The 23,459-nt window shown below is 37.3% G+C and overlaps 1 protein-coding gene across 4 annotated transcripts in view; it reads right to left on the bottom strand.

Moving 5' to 3' along the window:
* Positions 1 to 22,825, bottom strand: part of LOC120429113 (ecdysone-inducible protein E75-like) — a 68,475-nt gene extending 45,650 nt beyond the window's left edge. The window contains exons 1-3 of one of the 4 annotated variants that reach the window (XM_039594285.2): positions 22,254 to 22,825; positions 20,186 to 20,274; positions 18,309 to 19,119 (exon numbers count right to left, since the gene is read on the bottom strand). In XM_039594285.2, the coding sequence (XP_039450219.1) occupies positions 18,309 to 19,020 (712 nt within the window). In that variant the 5' untranslated portion in view covers positions 19,021 to 19,119; positions 20,186 to 20,274; positions 22,254 to 22,825. Of the gene's footprint in view, positions 1 to 203; positions 1,238 to 18,308; positions 20,275 to 22,253 lie in introns of those variants that run through there. The other 3 variants (XM_039594284.2, XM_039594286.2, XM_039594289.2) reach the window with 3 other exon arrangements.
* Between the last annotated feature and the right edge of the window lie 634 nt (positions 22,826 to 23,459).

Raw genomic sequence — 23,459 nt, forward strand, 5'->3', positions numbered from 1 at the left:
CGCGAATGAGTGGAAGGGCAATGCACTGGTGACCGTGTACCAACTCCGCGGTGTTGCTGCTGCTTCTGCAGAGCATTTTTTTTGTGTTTTTTTTTTGAGATCGTTAATGGAGAATTTCGTTTCATTCCGCAAAGGGGGGAAATCTTTTGCTTTGCATTAAATTTTAACAGAAAGATGAATGTAAGTTTTGTTTTCGATATTACCTATGTTGAGGTCTGGTTCGCCCTTGGAACTGCTAGCCACACTGTTATCCATAATTACTGGTGATTTCACTGAGTGAGCGGGAGACACTTGCGAAGAAAGCATGTGCATAGATGTCTGCTGCTGGTGGACACCGGGTGAAGACGGTGTCGTAGGCGGAAACCGAGCACCGTCTTCAGTTTTTTGAATTAATAGAACTGATCCTTTGGGAAACTGAAGATGATGCGGAAGATCACGTTGGGATGAAAGCTGCTGATGATGCTGCTGCTGCAGATGGTGGTGCGGTTGATGATAATCAACCCCACCTTCTCCGCTGTCAGCTAGCAATCCTTTGTGAGCCGGAACATTTTCCAACACAATATTTTTCATACTATTGATAATTTTAGGATGATTTGCATACGCAGATTGAACAACATTAAACTCTTTTGCTGGTCGACATTCCTCGATTCTACCAACAGTGATGCCACTAGGAATACACGGTGGTTCTCCCGACACCGGACGGTAATTGATTACCGGTGTTTGCGATTGGGAACACTTTTGCACCTGCACGACATTCATGGTATTCTCCTTAATGACCGAGTTTTGGTACACGGCTTCGGCCGAAAACATTTTTAGGCAAATATATTTAACTTATTCACAAATTCACATCACATAAAATATAAGGATTTTTAAACCATAACGACCCTTCAAGCCGTATTTTCTTCTTCTGAGGGGGTTTATTTTATCCTCGCACAATTTTTTTTTCTTTATTTTTTTCCTGTTTTGGTAACCATCAATTATACATCCTTGTGGTTGAGATGAAACACTTCAATAGACAAAAATCACATTGATCCTAGTATTCCAATCGCCGTCCGCGTCCGTTGAAGTAACTCGCGACAACCGAAAACATCGACCGTCAATATTCGAGCGATATCGTCAAATAAAGCCACACACCGAAACGCGGACCTCACCGCGGCTCGAATCGCACAAATTGTACGAACGGGGCGAACAGACAAAAACCCGGAGAGCGGAGAGATACTGGCTTTTCTGCCCAAGACCAATGAAAGGAAAATTTGTACTGGTCGAGCCTACGTCTAAGCGGCAACGTAAAACATCAACATCACACCGCGCGCACATCGGGAATTGAAGGTCATGTGGAGGGGGACGTTGAATGAACGAAAAGAGTGTAAATAAACACCCGAAAAAGGTGAGCACGAGAGAGCGGTTCAGGTCTCGGCTCTCTCTCGCTCTCGCGAGGAGTGCTGAAAGGAAAAACTTGGAAACACAACTTGGCGCTACAGTATCGCTCGAAAGAAGCTGTTGAGAAAATAGCTTTGAAAATTTAATGCACTGCATTGTCTGATTTTCAGTACGAAATGGCCATCGAAAAAGAGAAAAAATCTGCCTCGCAAAGAAAAATGTCTGTGCAGGCCATGAGCAAAAGACAATATGTATGACGAAATGAAATGCAAGCGATCATCAAGGTAGGAAGGTTTCAAGATAGGAAGGATTTTGACCCCCGGTTGTTTGAGACACTTTTTAGTCAAATTCAAGCTTAAAAGTGACGATCTGTCACAGAGCAGTATTGGCAACCAAAGAGTCGACTGTGTGTGTGTGTGTTTTTTTTTGAGGATTCATAATAAAAATTTGCCACAAACTTTTGCGCTGTACTGTGTAAGTGGGAGAGCGCGAGAGCAGCTATATCGCCCACCAGTGAGAGGGATTGGGTTTGGTATCAGCACTGCACACCGGAAAATGGATCACTGTTCTCATTCTTTGCGTTTCATTCTCACTCTCGCGCTCTAGAACTCGCAGCGCGCGGGAAATGCAGAAGCGATCGTTCTAAAGATTGCTGTTGTGTTTGTGGCTTTTCCTGGCATGCCTCACCTTACTGAGGAAAGGCTATAAAAACACTCGAAAAATGAACTTCTTAATGCGAGCTCTAAGACTCACCTTCACGTATACATATCAACTAAGGATCGAAAACTGAACAAATGTATGTGTATGTATTTGGATGTGGATGTGTGCACTGAAATTTCTCACTCAATTATCTCAGCACTGGTTGAACCAATTTGAACCGTTTTGATCTCATTCGATTCGCCTTAGAGTCCCATAAGTCCCTATTGAAAATTATGAAGTTCAGTAAAGTACTTCAAAAATTATGCTAAAAAAACATTTTGAAAAAAGTCCGGAAATCGTAAAAAGTGTGGTTTTTGTAGAAAAAAACCCGTCATGTTATACATTTTTAGAAAGGTAATTAAAAGACCTTTCCAAAGAGCCCAAACATCGAAGATCTGATAAGCCTATCTAAAGTTTTTAGCACTGAGGTGTTATTTATGCACTTTTTCAGGCCAGATCTCAGATATTTCCATGAAACGTTGTTATTGCAAGATTTGTAATCAAAAGACCTTTCCATTGAGCTTAAAAGATTGATTGAAGATTTGATAATCCTATCAAAAGTTTTTTAATGTGAGGAAGGCATCAACCACCTTAAGGTGGATAAAGTAACGTTTTTTAGGATGTGCTCGATAGCAGCCATTCTTAGCTTAGGACGCTGATTTTCGAGTGCAATATACAGTCCAGACTCGATTATCCGAAGGGCTCGGAAAAATCTACTTCGGATAATCGAATCACGAAAAAAACATTTTTTTCGTTGTCTTGTTTCATTTTAATTTTGATTTCAGATTTTTTTTTTTTTTTTGAAGGCAAAACTTGAAATACTATTTACAATGGCCTTATTTGCTACAAAATGTGTTCTTGTATCTACTCCCTTGTAACATTTTAGGTTTTAAGTAGGCCATAAAAGCTTTTTTAGGCCGTATGAGGGTTTTCAGAACCATGATAAAACCTGTAAGTTTAAAAATGTTACTAGGGCTGTCATCATTCAAAATTTAGTTGATATTTGTAGATTGCCTAAATTTGTTTTTATTTATTGTTTGTATTTTTTTTGTAATTCTATATAGAAGCAGATTATCAAAATAATACAAAGTTTAGGTTTTAAATAGTTTCAAAATGCAAATAAAAATAAGTGAGAGCTGCACACTGCTCTCGCGTGACTTTTTACGTTTCGTGGACCGCAAAGAAAGAAACAAAACACGAACGAAAAGTAAAAATGCCACGAAAACAAGTGAAAAGAAAAGCAAAAGCCGTCGGGAAAAGTAAATAATCTGTGGTACATTAACCCATCGACCGAGCTTAATAGTAATCGCTTTTTCTACTCACTCTTCAAACATTGAACTGATTAATAACATAAATAATAATGCATCAAGTAAAACCAATTTCACTCACACATGCTTTATATATACAATCATATGTGCTTCCACAGTGTAGATACAATACTCTTTCCTTTGCTTTCATTGAAGCGTGAGTGAAAAATTTTGTTTTGTATTCTCATTAAATTTTATCACTATTTATAGACAAATAATAAAAAAATATTTTTCAAATCCAGGTGTAGTTGTTTTTTACCAAAAATAAAAATATTTTAAACAGCTTCTTCAAAGAAGCAAGCCTAAAGCTGCAGAATTTCCACACCAGACGGGAAAAAAAGTTGTATTGTGAAAGTTTTCATTGTGTTGAAAATACTTAGCCAAGTAAAACTCATACAACCCATCAATTCATTTGCTATGGCTGTTTATTGCCTGTGTTGGTAGATTACACTGTATTTGTGTTAGAGAGCAGCAAACCGAAGCGAACCAGCCGAGGGAGCCTCGCGATGATAGGGCTATGACCTTGGTTCATTTTATACTTTGCCCATTTACGTTCAAGTTTTCGCCTAGCGAGTCAAGGTTTCACGCCAGTTCAGTGCAAAGCCCCCTTTTGATCGCGGTTTGTTGGCTTTTGCTCTTTTATTGGTCATTGGCTTACCATTTGGATGTTTCAAAGGAAAATTTCTTTAGAATTCGTAATCTTAAGGATACTGTGGTTAAAGTATTTCGAGTGATATGACCAAGGGCAAGGAAGGAATGGAATTCAGAATAAAAATCGTGGAGTCGTTACTTTTTGACGTTGAAATTACTCGCAGGTCTTATAACTTTGTTAAGAAATATCGAAATGTCTCATTTTATTTCATTTCATTTTATTAGGTTGCTTTAACAATTACATTGGTGCAGTTGTTATCCTGACTACTTTTCAACACCTGATTTGTTCGAAATGGGGAGAGAGTTTACTGGTTCTAAGGAGAACGAATTGGACAGAGAAGGTAAATTTTTTGCAAAAATAACCTTCGAAATATCGAAATGTCTCGATTTTACACAATTCGATTAAAATTTTTTATCAGTAATATTCTTTAAATCTAGCGATACAGGCATATCTCATACTCGGAACAGTTTAAAGTTCGTCCAGAGATAGGAAAATCAAAGAAAATCGATAATAATTACTATTGAACATAATAATTCGCTTATACTTTCATTTGAAAACTTTACTTGTGATTTTCTGATCTTTGGAACAACTTCAAGTATCGTTACATATATATTTTTTTTAATTGAAGAAAGACAAAAAAAAAAAAACAAAACAACCAATCTGCTCGAACCTAGAGGTCCGAAGGATTGAATGGGGAGAGAACTCATTTTTTAACTCCAAGGAAACTTTCACCTCAGGATTCGAACTGACGACTTTTGGATTGCGAGTCCAACCGCTGACTAGCGAACAGTATAACCATTCACTATTCCTTCAGATTTGTCCGTTTTGGTAATTTTGGTCGATTTAGTTTTTTTTTGTCGATTTGGTCATTTTGATCGATTTGGTAATTTTGATCATTTTTGTCGATTTTGTCGTTTTGTTCGATATGGTCATTTTTGTCGATTTGATCATTCTGGTCAATTTGGTCGTTTATGCTATTTTGGCCGTTTTGGTCGATTTAGTCATTTTTGTCGATTTGGTAATGTTGGTCTTATTGATCATTTTGTCTATTTAGTCCTTTAATCGATTTGGTAATTTTGGTCGATTTCAGTATTTTTTAGATTTAGTCATTTAGTCCATTTGGATCGTTTTGGTCGATTTGAGCATTTTTGTCGATTTAGTCGTTTAGGCCATTTTGATCGTTTTGGTCATTTTGGAGGATTTGGGCATTTTTGTCTGTTTGGTCGATTTAGTAATTTTGGATGATTTAGTAATTTTAATCGTTTTGGTCATTTTGGTCAGTTTGGTCGTTCAGGCCATTTTGATCGATTTGGTTATTTGGTCGATTTAGTCGTTTCAGTCCAAGCGCGCGGAACAAACGTTTTTTTTTTTAACTTTTTTTAGAGCTTGGAAATTTAAAACTTTATCAAATTGAAATAAAATCGTTGTAAACTATTTTCTGAATAAGGCCGTTGCAAATATTTTTCAAAGTTTATGTCCCCCCTTCCCTTCAAAGTCGGTCAAAAAATAAGGGGGCAAAAAAATACTTTTTCAAAAATCTTCCAAATTTTAAAGGAAAAATAAGTCAAACCAACTGAAAACAATTAGAAATACATTTTCCTGCGTTTAAAATCATATTTAGTATGTCTGGGATCGATAAAAAATATTTTGAATTTTTGTGGAATTCCAATGTACAGCACCGCAAAAAGTTTTTTTTCGGCGAAAAAAAAATTTCTTTAATACTTGAATATTTTGAAAACTAATGTTTGCCAAACAACTGGGCAGGTGTAAAATGCATTTTAAAACACTTTTTTCATTCAAATGTTTTGACCATGGCTTGTAATTTAAATTTTTATATTTTTTCAAACGAAAAAGTGACCAACCACCGGGAGTTGAGTGTATAATATTTGAGCAGCTTTTGGCATTTTTCCAGATTTTTTTTAACGTATGTTTATATGACGATGAAACTTGCACAGAAATTTTTTTTTGAATTTTGGAATGTTGAAAATTTGGTAGGTAATATGTATATTACCTCTTTTTTGAGTAATATTACATAAAAAATGTGTAAAAATGTGAACCTGAACCTGAAAAATGATGAAAATTAATCATTTTCTGGGGTAAAATTATTCATTTATTTTTTGACACAAAATCTGTCACCATTTCCTGATGAATATTACCATCATTTTTTTCTGTGTGGTCAATTAGTTCCTTATGCTAAAAATAAACCATATTGCATCATTTGTTCTTTCATATAAGTCTCTTCTCAATAAAATTGTGAGGCTGGTAAGTTTGTCCTGCAATAAGCTATAACTTTACAATATAGCCAAGGTGATTTGATTATTACGGGCTTGCTTAATTCATAAAAGCAACTGTAACGAACATTTTTATTTTTATTTTTATTTTTTTAAATTTATATTTATTTTGATTTTCTCTTCCATGTACATTCATTCAGTTAAAATATTATTGAGTGTCCAATCACAATCGATGACTTTTCACCTCAATTTTAAATAATAGCAACTTTCATTTATTCATGAAATATTGTAGCTTTCGCTATTCAGTGATTTCAAATGTAGGAGGTCCTACATGTACAAAAGGGAAAAGGGATACCTTAAAACTAACTTATAAACTATATAAAGAGCGGATCAATGCAGCTGAAGACTGCAATGATTTTTGTCGAAATGCATCAATTATCTTATTGGACATAACATCCAAAGTGTCAACTTCGGCTAATTGATGAAGTTCACTGGTGCTGAACCAGGGAGGAAGTTTCAGAATCATTTTCAGAATTTTGTTCTGAATCCTCTGAAGTTTTTTCTTCCTGGTTAAGCAACAGCTTGTCCAGATCGGCACAGCATAAAGCATGGCAGGTCTGAAAATTTGTTTATAAATTAACAGTTTATTCTTGAGACAAAGTCTAGAATTCCTGTTTATAAGTGGATACAAACATTTAATATATTTGTTACATTTAACCTGGATACTTTCAATGTGATCCTTGTAAGTAAGGTTTTTGTCAAAAGCAAGTCCAAGATATTTCACTTGATCCTCCCACTTTAAATTTACCTCATTCATCTTTATAATGTGATGACTTTTTGGTTTAAGAAAATCAGCCCTTGGTTTGTGAGGGAAAATAATAAGTTGAGTTTTTGCAGCATTTGGAGTAATTTTCCATTCTTTCAAATAAGAATTGAAAATATCCAAGCTTTTTTGTAATCTTCTTGTGATGACACGAAGGCTTCTACCTTTGGTGGAGATGCTTGTATCATCAGCGAAAAGTGATTTCTGACATCCTGGGGGCAAATCAGGCAAGTCAGAAGTAAAAATATTGTATAAAATTGGACCCAAAATGCTTCCTTGAGGGACGCCGGCACGTACAGGTAGTTGATCAGATTTGCTGTTCTGATAACATACCTGCAGAGTACGATCCGTCAAATAATTTTGAATAATTTTCACGATATAAATCGGAAAATTAAACCTTTTTAATTTCGCAATCAAACCTTTATGCCAAACACTGTCAAATGCTTTTTCTATATCTAGAAGAGCAGCGCCAGTAGAGTAGCCCTCAGACTTGTTGCTTCGAATTAAATTTGAAACTCTCAACAACTGATGAGTAGTTGAATGCCCAAGGCGAAATCCAAACTGCTCATCAGCGAAAATTGAATTTTCATTAATGTGCGTCATCATTCTATTAAGAATTATTCTTTCGAATAATTTACTAATAGATGAAAGCAAACTAATGGGCCGATAGCTTGAGGCTTCAGCAGGATTTTTATCCGGTTTTAAAATCGGAACTACTTTGGCATTTTTCCAACTACTGGGAAAATATGCCAAATCAAAACATTTGTTGCAAATTTTGACCAAGCTACTTAAAGTTGCTTCAGGTAATTTTTTTATTAAAATGTAAAAAATGCCATCCTCACCAGGGGCTTTCATATTTTTAAACTTTTTGATAATAGATTTTATTTCATTCAGATCCGTATTAAAAACATCATCTGATGAAAACTGTTGTTCAACAATATTCTGAAATTCTATTGAAATTTGATTTTCAATAGGACTCAGAACATTTAAGTTGAAATTATGAGCACTCTCAAACTGCTGAGCAAGTTTTTGAGCTTTCTCCCCATTAGTTAATAAAATATTATCACCATCTTTTAAAGAAGGGATTGGTTTCTGAGGTTTCTTAAGAACCTTTGAAAGTTTCCAAAAAGGTTTGGAATAAGGTTTAATTTGTTCGACATCTCTTGCAAACTTTTCATTTCGCAGGAGAGTGAATCTGTGGTCAATAACCTTTTGCAAATCTTTTTGAATTCGCTTCAGTGCAGGATCACGAGAACGTTGATACTGTCTTCGGCGAACATTTTTCAGACGAATCAGAAGCTGAAGATCGTCATCAATAATGGGAGAATCAAATTTGACTTGGACTTTAGGAATAGCAATATTCCTAGCATCCAAAATGGCATTAGTTAAAGATTCCAAGGCTGAATCAATATCAGCTTTGGTTTCTAAAACAAAATCATGATTTAAATTATTCTCAATATGATGCTGATACCTGTCCCAATTAGCTTTGTGGTAATTAAACACAGAACTATTGGGTCTGGTAACTGCTTCATGAGAAAGTGAAAAAGTTACTGGAAGGTGATCAGAATCAAAATCAGCATGAGTCACTAAAGGATCACAATACTGACTTTGATTTGTCAAAACCAAATCAATTGTTGATGGATTTCTAACATAAGAAAAGCAAGTTGGCCCATTCGGGTATAAAACCGAATAAAGACCAGAAGTGCAATCTCTGAATAGAATTTTACCATTGGAATTTACTTTTGAATTATTCCAAGATTGGTGTTTGGCATTAAAATCACCGATGATCAAAAATCGAGATCTATGCCGAGTAAGTTTTTTCAAATCCCCTTTGAAATAATTTTTATTTTCCCCAGTGCATTGGAAAGGCAAATATGCAGCTGCAATCATAATTTTCCCAAATGAAGTTTCAAGTTCAATGCCCAAACTTTCAATAACTTTTAACTTAAAGTCACATAACGTGCTATAAGTCATACTACGGTGGATAACTATTGCAACTCCACCGCCATTTCGATTCATTCTGTTATTGGTTATAACTTTATAATCTGGATCACTTTTCAAATAAGTGCCAGTTTTTAAAAATGTTTCGGTTATAACAGCAACATGCACGTTATGAACTCGTAAAAAGTTGAAAAATTCATTTTCTTTCGCTTTTAAAGAGCGAGCATTAAAATTCATAATATTGATGGAATTACTTAGATCCATGATTAAACTTCAGGGTAAGAACAACATCATTCGCAAATTTTAATCCAATCTGGATTGCTTCCATCATGGATGTAGCATTACTCATTGTTTGAATCAAACCAAACAGTGAGTTTTGCAAAAAAGTCATTTTTTCAAACGTAACATCGCCGAGATCAGAAGATCCCAAAGCGTTGCCAGCAGAAAAATTTTCAAATGAAATTTGAGGTACCTGCCCAATTTGAAAATTGGTAGAGGATTTAAAATTCGTGGATGAACCCGAACCCGAAACGACGTTGGCATAAGAAATACCATTAGTGTTACCTAACTTTTCCTCGTTAGGGGTATTTCTAGCATTGTTCGAGTGAGACAGCACGAACGTTTGATTTAAAGATGCAGGTACAACCTGACTTTGAGAAAATTTCGGTTTGGATTTCGGCTGATGCTTAGCACGAGAATCCAAAACCTTTTTTCTGATGGGGCAATCCCAGAAATTTGATTTGTGATTTCCACCACAATTTGCACATTTAAATTGGGTGACTTCTTTCACGGGACAATTGTCCTTGTCGTGAGAAGAATCCCCGCAAACCATGCATTTTGGAACCATGGCGCAATGATCAGTACCGTGACCGAATGCCTGGCAACGCCGGCACTGGGTCAGATTCTGGCCATTACCGCCATGTTTCTTAAAATGCTCCCACTTTACCCGTACATGGAACAAAAACTGAACTTTGTCCAAAAGTTTCAAATTGTTGATTTCATTTCTATTGAAATGAATCAGATAAAATTGTGAAGTCAAACCAAAGCGAGAAATATTCCCGTTTGATTTTTTCTTCATTGGTATTACTTGGGATGGGGCAAAGCCAAGCAACACCTTAAGTTCGTTTTTGATCTCATCCACCGACAAGTCGTTGGAGAGACCTTTCAGGACCGCCTTGAATGGACGAGCATTCTTGGTCTCATACGTGTAGAAATTGTGTTTGTGGTTTTTCAAATAACCAACAAAAGTTTGGTGATCTTGTAAAGATTCCGTCAACAAGCGACATTCTCCTCTTCGACCAAGCTGGAACGAAACCTTCAAATTGCAAGTTTCCTTGCAATTCTTCAGTTGCGTTCCTCACCTCACTTTCAGAATCAGAATCAGACCTCGGATGAGGCTGTTTTCTTTTTCTGTTTCCGTTAGCCGGTTTAGCGTTCAAACGCTTCACCGACGTAACGATCAAATCTTCAGAAGATTTGCGTTTACCTTTGTTTTGACGCATTTTGCAAGCAGAGTTCTCTTGAAAAGATGGCTTTGTTTGTAAAATACAACAAAATTTCAGGTGGGGATAGCCTTGAAAAGACTGTTTAGAATTTTGGAAAATAACTCAGGTAGTCTTTAAAAAGACTGTGAATTTTGTTTGAAATAACTCTGAGCTTAGGTAGTAAAAAATACCGCAGCTCTAGTGTCCGTTCACCACGAAGGTTCGCAAGACACTGATAACGAACATTTTGAGGTGAGCAACTCTACGTTGTACTATCAACCCCGTCTGACAGTATTATCGAAATATTCGAACTTGTGAACGAGATCAATAAACGCTAGAAGGCCACCAACTGCCTGAGCTATTTTATCAGCAACCACGTGCTGACATTATCCGTTAACGGGCTCCTACTCAACACATTTGTGTGAACACCTCATCACGTATCGATGACGACACGAGATCAAACACATACGCATGGCTAAAATCACTTCCTTGATTCTTACGGTATGTGGCAGTTTGTCCGATTTCAGGGCCGAGCTTATGTGTCCGTTGCTTTGTATCGCGTCATCTGTTGTCGCTGATGACGATATTTTGTTGATGTGATGAATCGCACACCCCACTCACACCGCAGTGTAAAACAGAACAAATTTGCGAGTTTGACCGAGACCGCGTTCATGGCCACTCACTCTGTCTTAGCTGAATGTTCAAAAAAAAAAAAACTTGCGCAATTCACCTAGTTGTTTGGCGCTTTCTTAACCTATACACAAACAAAAATGGTCGTATAACAGATATGATAAATAATTTCTATGAGAAGGTTGATTTTATATTTCGGACTCATTTGCACTATAAAATGTATAGTATGCATGAAGATGTCCCACAACGATTGCGACGATATAATAAATACTAAACTTACCGAGCAGGATTATAGCCATTCTCCGGTAAGGAAGGCAAACTATTGCGAGTGTATTAATGAGACAGATATTCTATTTTATTTATAACATAAAAAAGCCTTAAATACATATATTTCCCATATGACAGGAATGAACTATTAAGCTACGTTCATTGCATTCATCAGTCGGCAAAAAAATGAAGATGCTTTGCAAATGATGTAGTTAGTCCTTTTCTTACTACGATTTAATTTGACTTCCTGGTTTGCAACAAAAAAGTTTTGCGTAATCGTTACTCTGCCAGTCTCGCAGACAGCCTAACCAAACCCACACGGAGATCAGAGATACTCAATTTTTGCGAATACGGACTCGCAACGAAACAGGAATAAAATCAAACGAGACCAAAACACATCAAAAGAAGTGGAGTAGAACAAATGCTGCTAAAGTGGTATTGCGAGCAGAAATGTGTGTTTTTCCTCCCTCGTTTACTAACACCCGAATCTGAGTGAGCGAAGAGGAAAAGCAAGTTCAAGACTTTGCCATCGTCGTCACCCATTCGTGGTGGTACAGAAGTAGAAGTAGAAGTTGTGAGTGTGAGACTGTTCGTTCAATTGCCCACTCTCGTGCAAGAGAGGCAAAGTCAATGACCGACTAACCTTGAATTTATATAAAGCCAACCCCGTGCTAGGTGTGAGTGTGTGGAGTGAGCTACTCATCACTGCTATCAGGAGAAAAATGCGCAAAATATAACAGGAGACCTTAAATTTTGCACGAAAATACATCGAAAAAGTTGACCGTTCAAAATAATTCTCTTTCGGAGAAAATATATGATTTCCTTATGTGGTGTTTGCGAAGCGTACTCGCAGACAGTGACGATTATTAAATAAGCATGATATCAGACCAATATAATTGATCTATAGAATAGGAAATAGGTCACTAGTTAATTATATCACATTGCTTACAAAATTTACACCGTAAAATAGTTAATGTTGTATGAAGTAACATCAAACGAGATTGGAAAACTCATACAATGCAAATAAGTCATTCTCCGTCAACCAACACTGCAATTTTCCCGACTCATCTTCGATTTGCATGAAACTTTGTCCAAAGGGGTAATTTTGATCACTTATCATGAATCCGAGCTCAATTTTTCAATATCTCGTGACGGAGGGACGACTCCTTTTATTCTTGAACATTCGAAGATATACGTGTTTTCCATTATTTGCAGCTTGAAATGGCGATTATTTATAAATTTGGTGTCAGAGGGACTTGTTTGTAAAATTAAACGCTCGATTTGATCAAAAAATCAAACCATCCACATTAACGACCCCGGGTCTTTTGTGGTCTCTATTGCAAGTTTCTGCTCGAACCTAGGAGTCCGAAGGCTTGAATGGGGAGAGGACCCAAACCTAATTCTACTCCAAGGAACCTTCCACCCCAGTGTTTGAACTGACGACCTTTGGAAGTTTGTATATTTGGAGTCCAACCGCCGCCAGCGATTCCACCGGAGTAGGCTTGGTTTGGTGTGTTGTTTGTACTTATGGCATGGAGACGACTCCTACACCTGGAATGACTTAACGGCCTAACAACCAAGGCTGGGACCGACATTTTACTTCCTCATCCGATGGAAGGTTGAAGCAGATGGGAATCGAACCCAGAATCATCCGCTTACAAAGCGGACAGCGTAACCATTCGGCCACGCACTGCCCGATTTGATGGCGTACTCAAAATTCCGGGAAAAAAGATTTAGGTCCTCAGACTTTTTTCGTTACTCAACTGTAAAAAAATGTGGGACAAGTCATAAGAAGAGAAATTTAATGTACTTTTCATATCTGCAATATAACGCAGAAGGGTATTTTTTCATTTAGTCTAATCTAATCTACACAGAAAAAAATGATGGTAATATTCATCAGGAAATGGTGACAGATTTTGTGGCAAAAATAAATAAATAATTTTACCCCAGAAAATGATGAATTTTCATCAGTTTTTGATGAATATTCATCAGGTTCACATTTTTACACATTTTTTTATGTAATATTACTCGAAAACAGAGGTAATATTCAACCTACCAAATTTTCAACATTCCAAAACTCATTTTTTTTTTCTGTGTAATACAATCAAACCCTAGCGCAGCCAATCTTCCGAAAGGATCCTGGAGAGTGCCTTAGGTTAGATTACGCCTAGCACTCTTCATGTCTTGACATGTCATGAAAGGGACCTTAGGGAGATGGGGGTGGCGATTTTCCACGCTCCAAAAAAGTGTCCTCGTGATTGTGGATGGTCCCAAAGTATTTTTTCGAAAAGTTCAGGAAATTTTGCATAAGAGTGACGCTTTGGACGATTGTTATGGCTCGTATGTGGCGATTTTACTAAAATAGAACAAACACAAACCAAATACTGCCGCTCATCATAAAACTATTTTTTTGAAAAAATGTCTGAAACTAGCTATGCATGCATGATTCACATCTGTCGTCCATAGGGTGATTCTTATGCAAAATTTGCTGAACTCTTCTAAAAAAAATATACACGATTGTGTTTTAGGTGTAAAAAAATCGAAAAGTTTTCAAAAAAATTCAAAATCTTTACTTTTCCAAGACAGTTTTGTAAAATTCTGAAAACTGGTCAAGAATACATGCAAACCTCCAATGTTAATATTTCAAAAACAAAACACGTCATTTTAAATGGAAAAAAATGCTCTAAATTAAAAAAATAACCCTTGAGATTCGGAAAGTACATTGAATTTCCCATGAAATGTCATGTCTCACGATTTTTGACAGTTGAGAAACGGGAAATGGCGGCGATTTCAAAACTATTTCTTAACTTTTTTTTTGAAAAATTTGTGTCTTCGGAATGGCGTACTGCCATAGAACCGGGCTTCCAATTTTACACAAAAGTCCCAAATTTCTATCTCTTCGCGGTTTCGAGCTACAAATCACTGAAAAACATGTCTTAAATCCAGAAAAATTATAGGGGTCTTACCGCTCCACCGTCACGAGATATCGAAAAATGGACCTCGGATTCGTGATCTTGAAATTACACCTTTGAGCAAAGTTTCACGAAAATTGAAGAGGGGTCGGGGCAACTGCTGTGTGAGTTGACAGAGAATAACCCAAAAGTTAATATATCTTTTAAACTAATTTTGATCATTTCAATTCATTTTTAATTAATTTTCATAGATTTTTCTTATCGCAATCAATAAAAAAATTCAACAGTGTAAATTAATATTTTGTGGCTGCAAAATTGATATACACGGTTAGTTTACTATTTAATATTAGATTTTTTTTATAGTTGAAACATCAGAAAAAAATTTTTTTCGTCTTTTGATTTAAATGATAGACTGTAGATTTTTTTTTATAATTTTGAAAGCTCTTCGCGAAATATTGTATGCTACTGCTTTGCACGCAAAATTTCGATGATCAACATATAATTTTTCAATACTCCAGTTTCTCTTTTTCCCCTGAACTGGGTGTTTGTTTCATTATTATGCTTCTCCACCAGTTTATGTTGTTTTGCGATGAAAAAAATAATGGGCTCTCTCTTTTTTATACTTTGCTTCGCCCAGTGTTTCTCAGGTCATAAACCTTTGCCGCTCAAGCTCAACTCTCTACTCCAACATGAACAGAATCTTTCTGAATTCTGTTTCAGCGTGGTTAAAGTATTCCTAAAGAACGTTGACTGCTCTTGATGTCGGAACAATGTCAATGGGTAGTGCGATGTGAGAAGGGGAGCAAGTTGAGAGACTGGCAAAAGAAAATCAAGAAAGTGGGCAGCTGTTTTCGACTGGTGGACAACATTTCGAAGCGTTGATGTTGATGTGATGAAACTACGTTTGAAGCAAAAATCCAGAATGTTTAAGGTGAAACGTGCATTCCTCGTTCTCTTCTTGCTTTGAAAGGATTCCATCAAGGGAAAAACTTGTTTTTTATTTCGTCAAAATTTCCTGACATTCGTTGTGAGTTACTCAATTGGAAATGTGTACTTTTAAAATCAACTGAAAAACAGAATAAACTTAACACTGTTTGGGGTGGAAAGCACCAAAAGTGAAACTTTCTGTTCACTTTCACCCACTGTGCCCCACCATCGCTGTTTGTGGATGGCGCGCACTCAAATGTGAACAAACTCCGACGAGTCAAACGAGCTGGTTCAGGGTCATTGTGTTGCGTTCAGTAGAGTTGGAGATATAAAGTAAAACAGGCGTGCTTCAGCACAGTCGCACAGTTCTGGCGAGTTCTTTGAATTTCCTGAGAATAAATAAACAGAATACAGAAATGGATATTCTGGGAGGGAAAGGAAAACATGGACATAATTGTTCTGTTCTAGCATTCCCAGATTGGAACTGGTAGAGCCATCTGATAGAAAGTAGCATAAACACAGCGATACTTAGTGGACTTGCGCGTCAGATGGCGGCACCGAAACCACTGCCGCCGGTGTGGTGAGAGTGAGAGTACATTCAACCACGATATATGGTAGCTTATTTATGGAATGAACTTTCAAAGTAGTATGCTCTCTTTCTTCGTGCACCATCTTATGTATCCAGTTCGTAGTGTGTCTTGATTTTCCATGGCATTGACTGCGAGTGAACTTTCCATATAAAATATGTAAAAGCTTATTGCTGGTTCCCCAAAAAGGAACGCGATTTTTTCGGTATTGAGCTGTTGTGTCTTGATGCTCACACCTTTGGTGTAAGAAAGAATTTACTTTTAAACATTTGAGTCTTAATTCTCACTTATAATTTTTTAAAGGTTTTTTTTTGTTATGGTCTATAACCGTTATAAGCTCTATTAAAATCTAGGTAACATACATGTTTTGTAAGTACACTGCACAGTGTTTGGACTGGCAAAATTAAGTGGGATAAATTGATAACTCCTTTATTTGCCGTTCTAGCCAAATGGTGTTTCCGAAATAGTTATTGTACTTGATAAGGGCTATCTTTTGAAGTTATTGACATACAGGGTAACGACCTTCCAGGGTGTCAACCAAAAACTAACTTTGTTGGATGACGTTGTAGGGCTTTGGTGTCTCAGTAACTTCTCAGTAAAGGCTCAAAACATTTTGCTATCTTCGGCAAAGATTTGTAATTTTATGTCATAAACAACTCTTCAGAACATAGTAGGGGAACAGCATGTAATTCCAACGTGCCTATAATGTTGCCATATCAGCACTTTGACATACAATTACAGCTTGTTAAAAGCGTTTTCAACTGAAATCGAGTGATAAATAGCTCAATAAGAATTGAGCAAGCAAGTTTCTATCAAAAGTCTAGCAAAATTAGTTGTTTCAATAGTGTAAATCAGCAAATTGAATGGAGTTAGCAGTGAGTGCTTAACCTGCCAAACATATGAGAATTTCCCCTAGGTCGCTAAAATGCGACATATACTTTGAAAAATATTTGCAACGGCCTAAAAATGTTAAAAAATGGCAAGAAGAAAGCAAAACGTAATCCAACCTAAGGCTTTCTCCAGGATCCATTTGAAAGATTGACTGCGCTAAGTTTTGGTTAGATTAGATTAGATTTTCGAGCATCTTGTATCTATAGTCTCGTATTCTTTTAAAAAAAACGAAGCGAAATTGACATTATAGCTGTTGGCCACTGTTGCTAGTATCAACCAAAAGTGTAAAAAACTGGCAAAGTTATTGAACAAAACGGAGCGCCAGATTATGTTACGTCAAGCACATATTTTAAATATCAGGACGCCCACCGGAACCAGCACATGAATGCCCGTCAAAAAGTAATTTTGTTACATATTTAGGTACTAGATTCTCTTTTGTAAAAAAATGGCTTATATAAAAAATTGGAAAAAGTTCCTGTTGGATCACTTTTACTCATACAACCCATTCGTTACGTTTTTACCTTTCATAGCGCGTATGTGTGTATGTGTGTTTTTTTGTGTGTCACAAGGTCAAATATATATATTCGAAATATGAAACTGTTTCAGAGCTACAAAAACAACAATCTTCTAACCAGCAAACCGGTCGCTCGCCAACCAAGCAGGCGGCTAGTCCGTAGACAAATCAAACTGCGACAGCTAAAACGTTTCCGCATGGCATGGCACACTGTGCGACTGCTAAAACGGTGACTGGTTGTTCTGGTTTTATTCTACATATCGTCACCGACCTGTACTTTTCACGCAATTGCTGTTCGTCACCACCGAGACAGTAAGAACAGTAGTGTGCCAAAATTCTGAACCGGTTTCGCCAGTAACCGATGGCGTTTACATGGCGGCGACGGTGGCTCCATAATGTATGCTAAATTGGCCTAAGTTATCATCCAAAAAATGTTTGTAAATATGTAAAATTTAAACAGACGAGTTGTAAAGTTTTGCTTGTTAACCGCGTTGAAGGTTTCGTAGCAGTGAATATTTTGGTCACTTGTCACGAAGAAACACTCGCACTAGGTTCGTTCGCTGTTTTGTAAAGTTTAAAAAAACATGGAAAGCGCCGTCACACTGAAGTGCAACATAAAACTAAACTTGAATCTCCATCGAAGAAGAGAAGCATCAGTTTACGGAACCATTCAAAGTTAAGACTCAAAATATTTTATGATCTTGAAATATTCAGCTATAGGAAGGCAACGTGGCAACGGCCAGTAAACTCAATTTTTTTAAGAAAATGTATAAGCAAGCCATGAGAAAGAGAACTTTATAACTACGATTGTGGAATGAATTTAAAAAGAAAATATGTCAATGGAAACGAAAATGAATTGATCTCAATCGATTCCGAGTAAATTATAAACAACTTTCGAATGGTCATATCTTGTAAGGCTACCGAAACATTGTGCTTTCGTGTTAACCTCAAAATAATATCAATAATCAGTCAAACAGTATTTTGATATCATGAAGTAATTCGTGGATCGATTATCGTCGCTACATCCTGGGTTGAATACATGAATGAAAATAGGTTGACTTACCTAAATCAGGCATTGAACTGGACGGTTCCTCTAGCGAACCTTTCATTTTCGGTATAATACCGTTTCCACCAGGACTGTTGTTGATTGCGTTCCCAGGTGGAGGTGGAGGCGGGGGAGGTTGCATAGAGGTCACATGATGTTGTTGCTGTTGTTGTAGATGATGCTGCTGAACGACCATAAGATGAGGCTTGGTGCTGGACACCGTAGAATGTGGAGGAGCGTCGAGTATTATGGTGTTGGCAGATTGGTGATGCAATGGTAGAGGTGGGCGGTTTGAATTGCCATCACTGCATCTGCTGTCAACGTTTCTGATGGAAAGTTCACTCGAAATTGACGAAGATGGCACCAAGCTCAGGTGTACAGAGTTCTGAGCAAGATGTGGTGGAGTCGCATGGTTGTGATGATGATCATAGAAACGACCATCTCTTATAACATGAACTTCTTGTGCCTGGACTGGTGGTTCATTTTCACACTGTTTGATCAATGTTTTTGTTGCTAATTGATTTCCTGTACGATCCTGCTGCTGATGATTACTGAGGGATGCAACCATCGAGGTGGATGATGTCTGAGGAGTTGTTATTGTAACTTTCACAGGTCTTCTTGATTCCACACTTCGCGGTGAGTACATAATATGCTGGTTTTCACTGATGACGAATGTCCTTATATCTGGCGTATCCTTATCGTCCTGTACGATTTTATTCATGCACTGCATTTTACCGAATTAAATTTCGCTTGCAAAAAGCTTCGAGACAAACACTGACCGAGCGACACACTGTTCTACATTCTACTTTTTCTCTCGTTTGCACAAAACCTGTGGAAGAATAAACATCGACGATTTTGAGACATTTCATAATAAAAGAGCTGAACTTGGCCTCTGTTTCGTTTCGGCAAATTTATTTCGACACTCAAATACACGTCTGCTGTATGTACGGAGAGCCTTTTTTTCTAACCACACTCACTACCACATTCTCGCGTAGGCACGGATCAATCGAATATTTCCTTTTTTTTCTTCATAAAACGACGTGTGCTTTTTTTCTTCTTGCTCGTTAGCTCCCTCTGTTTTGCGAACCGAGCGCGCGAGTTCAAGGTCAATATTTTCGGAAACTCAAAATAATATCTTTGGTCGTCTGTGTGTATACCAGCGCAGACACACCAACGTTAGAGTGTTGTTGACTTGTAAATCACGCATTAAAATACGAAAATAAACGATCACATAAACATATAAAGCCAGCTATCCAACGTGAACGGCAAGGGAGCACGTTTGTGTATAGAACGAATCCCAACAAAGCCTATATAGTGTGTCACTGGCACTGAGAGAGCACTCATTCAAGAAAAAACAACAACAAAAACGCGACCGCGGCACTCACTAATACAACCCCAGCTGCTTTGGGTGGCGCATAGTATCAAACGACATTCTTCGCCCCATGATTGAGATATACCGTAACCATAGGACTCGTTATCCTTTCACTATAAGGATACGGGAGAAGTTCATTCGGCAAGTGGCGTTAGTCCGATTCAACACAACTAACGTGCCATAAACGGATGGGGTTCTCACTGTTATAGCTTGCGTGTTGCTATATGACGTAGGTCCTTGAACGTATCCTTCAGAGCAACCCGCTTCAAGGCCTTCTGCGCGCTCATACAAAATACACTTTGCAGCTTTCTACCACCCTTTCCTGTAGCTGTTTTCACGTTCAATGTCAATTTCATGACATTTCTTCCGTATTGTGTAGTTAAATTGATATTTTGCTTCCAAATTGCATAAACTTGGATCAATCAGTTTGTTCATCTCAAATTTATCCAGAAAGTGCAATGACATCTGCTAATCCGTGGCTTTTTTTCTAACAATTCTTCATTCGCAAAAATGGTTAGATTACGATCGCAGTCCTGTCCTGTTGGTCACTGCTAGTGCTGCTGCTGCTGTTGATGTTGCTTCTGATGCTCACGAGTACACGGGTACGAAAATCTAAAAAAAGACACGGGAAATAATTTTCATGGTCAACATTTCACCTTGAATAAGTTTATTACTTTTATGATTGAATTCGCGAGTGCGAGAGTATAAGCAGAGAAGACTACATTTACATTTATAGTAGTGTAAAGGCTCTCAGCTGCATGGTCTGGTGCTTTTGATGATGTGGTAAACAGACTAGTGTGTATGCGTCAGGGTTGAAGCTTTTGGGTAACAAACAGTTCCCGTCCCCTTTAAATTGTTCCGCGGAAATATATAAAAAAAATTCAATGGAGACGCATAGTGATTTACATTGTATCGGCATTCAATGGTTTTGAAAAAGTTCTCTAGAATTGATAGTTTCCACATTTTCCTAAAAATCATGTAGAACTAAATACAAAGCTTTTCAGATTATTTTATTTGACTTCGAATCGATAGCTCTAAAGTTTGAAAGCAAGATATGCACTTTTTTCGAATGTGTTAAATGGTTAATAAGCTGCATGTTTCATGCTTCCAATGTTTTAAAATATGAGAACTTGTTTTCCTGATTTAATTTAATTTAGCTAATAAAATGATTTTCGAAACAAAAAGTATCACAAAATCCTTTACACATTGTTCCAGTTCTGCTTCTATCAAATATTGACAGGTTATCAATGAATTTGTGGAAAACATAATCCTGGCAGGCTCAACTCGAGGGGAAGCATGACATTTGGGGTCCCCAAAAACACGTGCACTTTGAATTTTCTATAAATATTAAGACAGGGCCGAATAATTTTCTCCAAAGTGTGTATAGAGAATAAGTGCTGTTCGGGACCATCCATAAACCACGTGGACACCTTAGGGGGAGAGGGGGGGGGGGGGGTATGGCGATTGTCCACGATCCACAAATTTTTTTTGTATGGGGGGGGGGGGGTTTACAGATTCCCAAAAAAGTGTCCACGTGGTTTATGGATGGTCACGTTCGCTTCTCCCAAATCTTGCATGCATTTTTTGCTTGCATGCAACAGCGACGAACCGCCCTAATTCTCCATACAAACTTTGGAGAAAACTCATTTGCAGTCATTTTTGTCAATTTTTGTAGGTTAGTGTAATATATTATACAGTGAGAATCGGCATATTGGATGGAATTTGGACAGTATTTTCAATATGCCTGAAGTACGAGAACTTTAGAGAACTTATTGTTTAAAATAAAATGTCATGATCACGGCCCAGTGTATTTTTTCTCAGTAAGCCGTTGCAAATATTTTTCAAAGTTTATGTCGCCCCCCTTCAAAATCGGTCCGAAAAATCAGGGGGCAAAAAAAAATATTTTTTTCAAAAAACTTCAAAATTGCATAGGAAATAGAAGCCTAACCAACTAAAAACAATTAGAAATGCATTTTCCTGCATTTAAAATCATATTTAGCATGTCTAGGATCGATCAAAAATATTTCTATTTTTTGTAAAAATCCAATGTACAACACCGCAAAAAGTTTTTTTTTCGTCGAAAAAAAAAATCTTTTCAATACTTGCATATTTTGAAAAGTAATGATTGCAAAACAACTGAACAGGTGTAAAATGCATTTTAAAACACTTTTTTCATTCAAATGTTGAGACCATGGCTTGTAATTTAAATTTTTATATTTTTTTTTATTTTTTTGCCCCCCTCCCCTCCTTCCCTCGACCCCGACCAGAGTCGAGGGACATAAACTTCAAAAAATATTTGCAACGGCCTAAAATATATTTGAAAAAATAAAAATCGTGACATGATTTTAAAACGCTGCAAAACTCGTAATTTTTAATATTTTTCGCAGATACGCTTTTAATTTTTTTTTTTTTTTTGCTCTAGGGTTCAACCCAGTAGTCAAGTTCTACGACTAATGTATTTTTTCTAGCTTTTTTGGCAACTAGCTTTATCGACATACTCTTCACACAAATGATTTGCACCAGTTACCACACACATTCATACCGCTGTTGTTTGTTGTTTATGCCGAAACACGGAAAATAATCTCACTTACCAAAACAGTGTCTATAGCAATCATAATAATACATAGAGCTCTTGATTGAGCTGCTCCACGTTTTCCTTCAGGTTTATCCTATTTACACTAATTGACGTAAGCATACTGTATGTGGAATAGTCTTTGTAAAGTCAACTTGTCGTTCATTAGCATTTGACGGCTGGTAGAACTCGCACAGTGTATTCCGGTGTCTCGAGAGATTTTCATTCAATTTGTGCTCAGATCGATTCGAGAATCCCCCAAAACTCACAGCACTCAGTCTATAAAAGTCCAAGGACACACACATTCCCTGTTAGCTCCACCGACGTTAAGCTGCCAAATATCCATGAACAGAGTTTCAATTGCACAACAGTTTTATCCAGTGATTATTTTTGGTGTAACAATTGAGTAATCCATGCATCCGTGTATCCATTGGGCAAACTAAGCAGATGAAGTGAGTTTCGAAGGTGAATGCTGAGAATGTCAAAACATACGAATTTTAATTATCAGAATCACAAGTGGATTCCAAATAAGTCTAACGCGAGCCTCGTTAACGACCAACCAACAAGACAGATTTCCCTTAACTGTCGCTTTCGTTGGTGATGTTCCGGTCCCCGGCACTTGCGGAGACGACTGCGACGACAAAACACAGAGAATTCGCTCCCGCTCCCATTCTCTCAATAGACGTAATACATAAGAATGCTTCCTGCTAGTGTGGTAAGAGGGGGCTTCGGGAGCACCAATACAATGCTCCAGAATTGGCGGTGTTTACCCGGCCCCGGACGAGAGGTGGAATGGGCACTCACCCTTCGCTGAAGTAGTGTTTGGACTGATTTTTACTTTTCTTTTAGTAAAGTTATGAAGTTTTGAAATAGTTTTATTTAATTCCATTTTTTTATTTAAGATTTGAGCATGATTTGTTTTATTGTTTACATTGCACTGACTAAAAAAATCCATTCCTCAATATATTCTAACAGGTGCATTTATCAAAGGTAATTTACATCCATCAGCAGTTGAGGAAAATCAGACGTCCACCGTTCGTAGTCCTAACCCCCCAACACGGACCGCGGTAGCACTTTCCTCGCCCATCTTCCCACGACCTTCCCCATTCAGTCCTGATGCACACATCACAAAATTTCAATATCATGGCTGCAACATTGGTGGCAATGATTATATGCGCTGCGAAGGGCGAGAGAAGAGCAAGAGAGAGAGAGAGAGAGAGTAGGT

Source organism: Culex pipiens, chromosome 2 (assembly GCF_016801865.2).
Source record: "Culex pipiens pallens isolate TS chromosome 2, TS_CPP_V2, whole genome shotgun sequence".
NCBI classification, from domain to species: domain Eukaryota; kingdom Metazoa; phylum Arthropoda; class Insecta; order Diptera; family Culicidae; genus Culex; species Culex pipiens.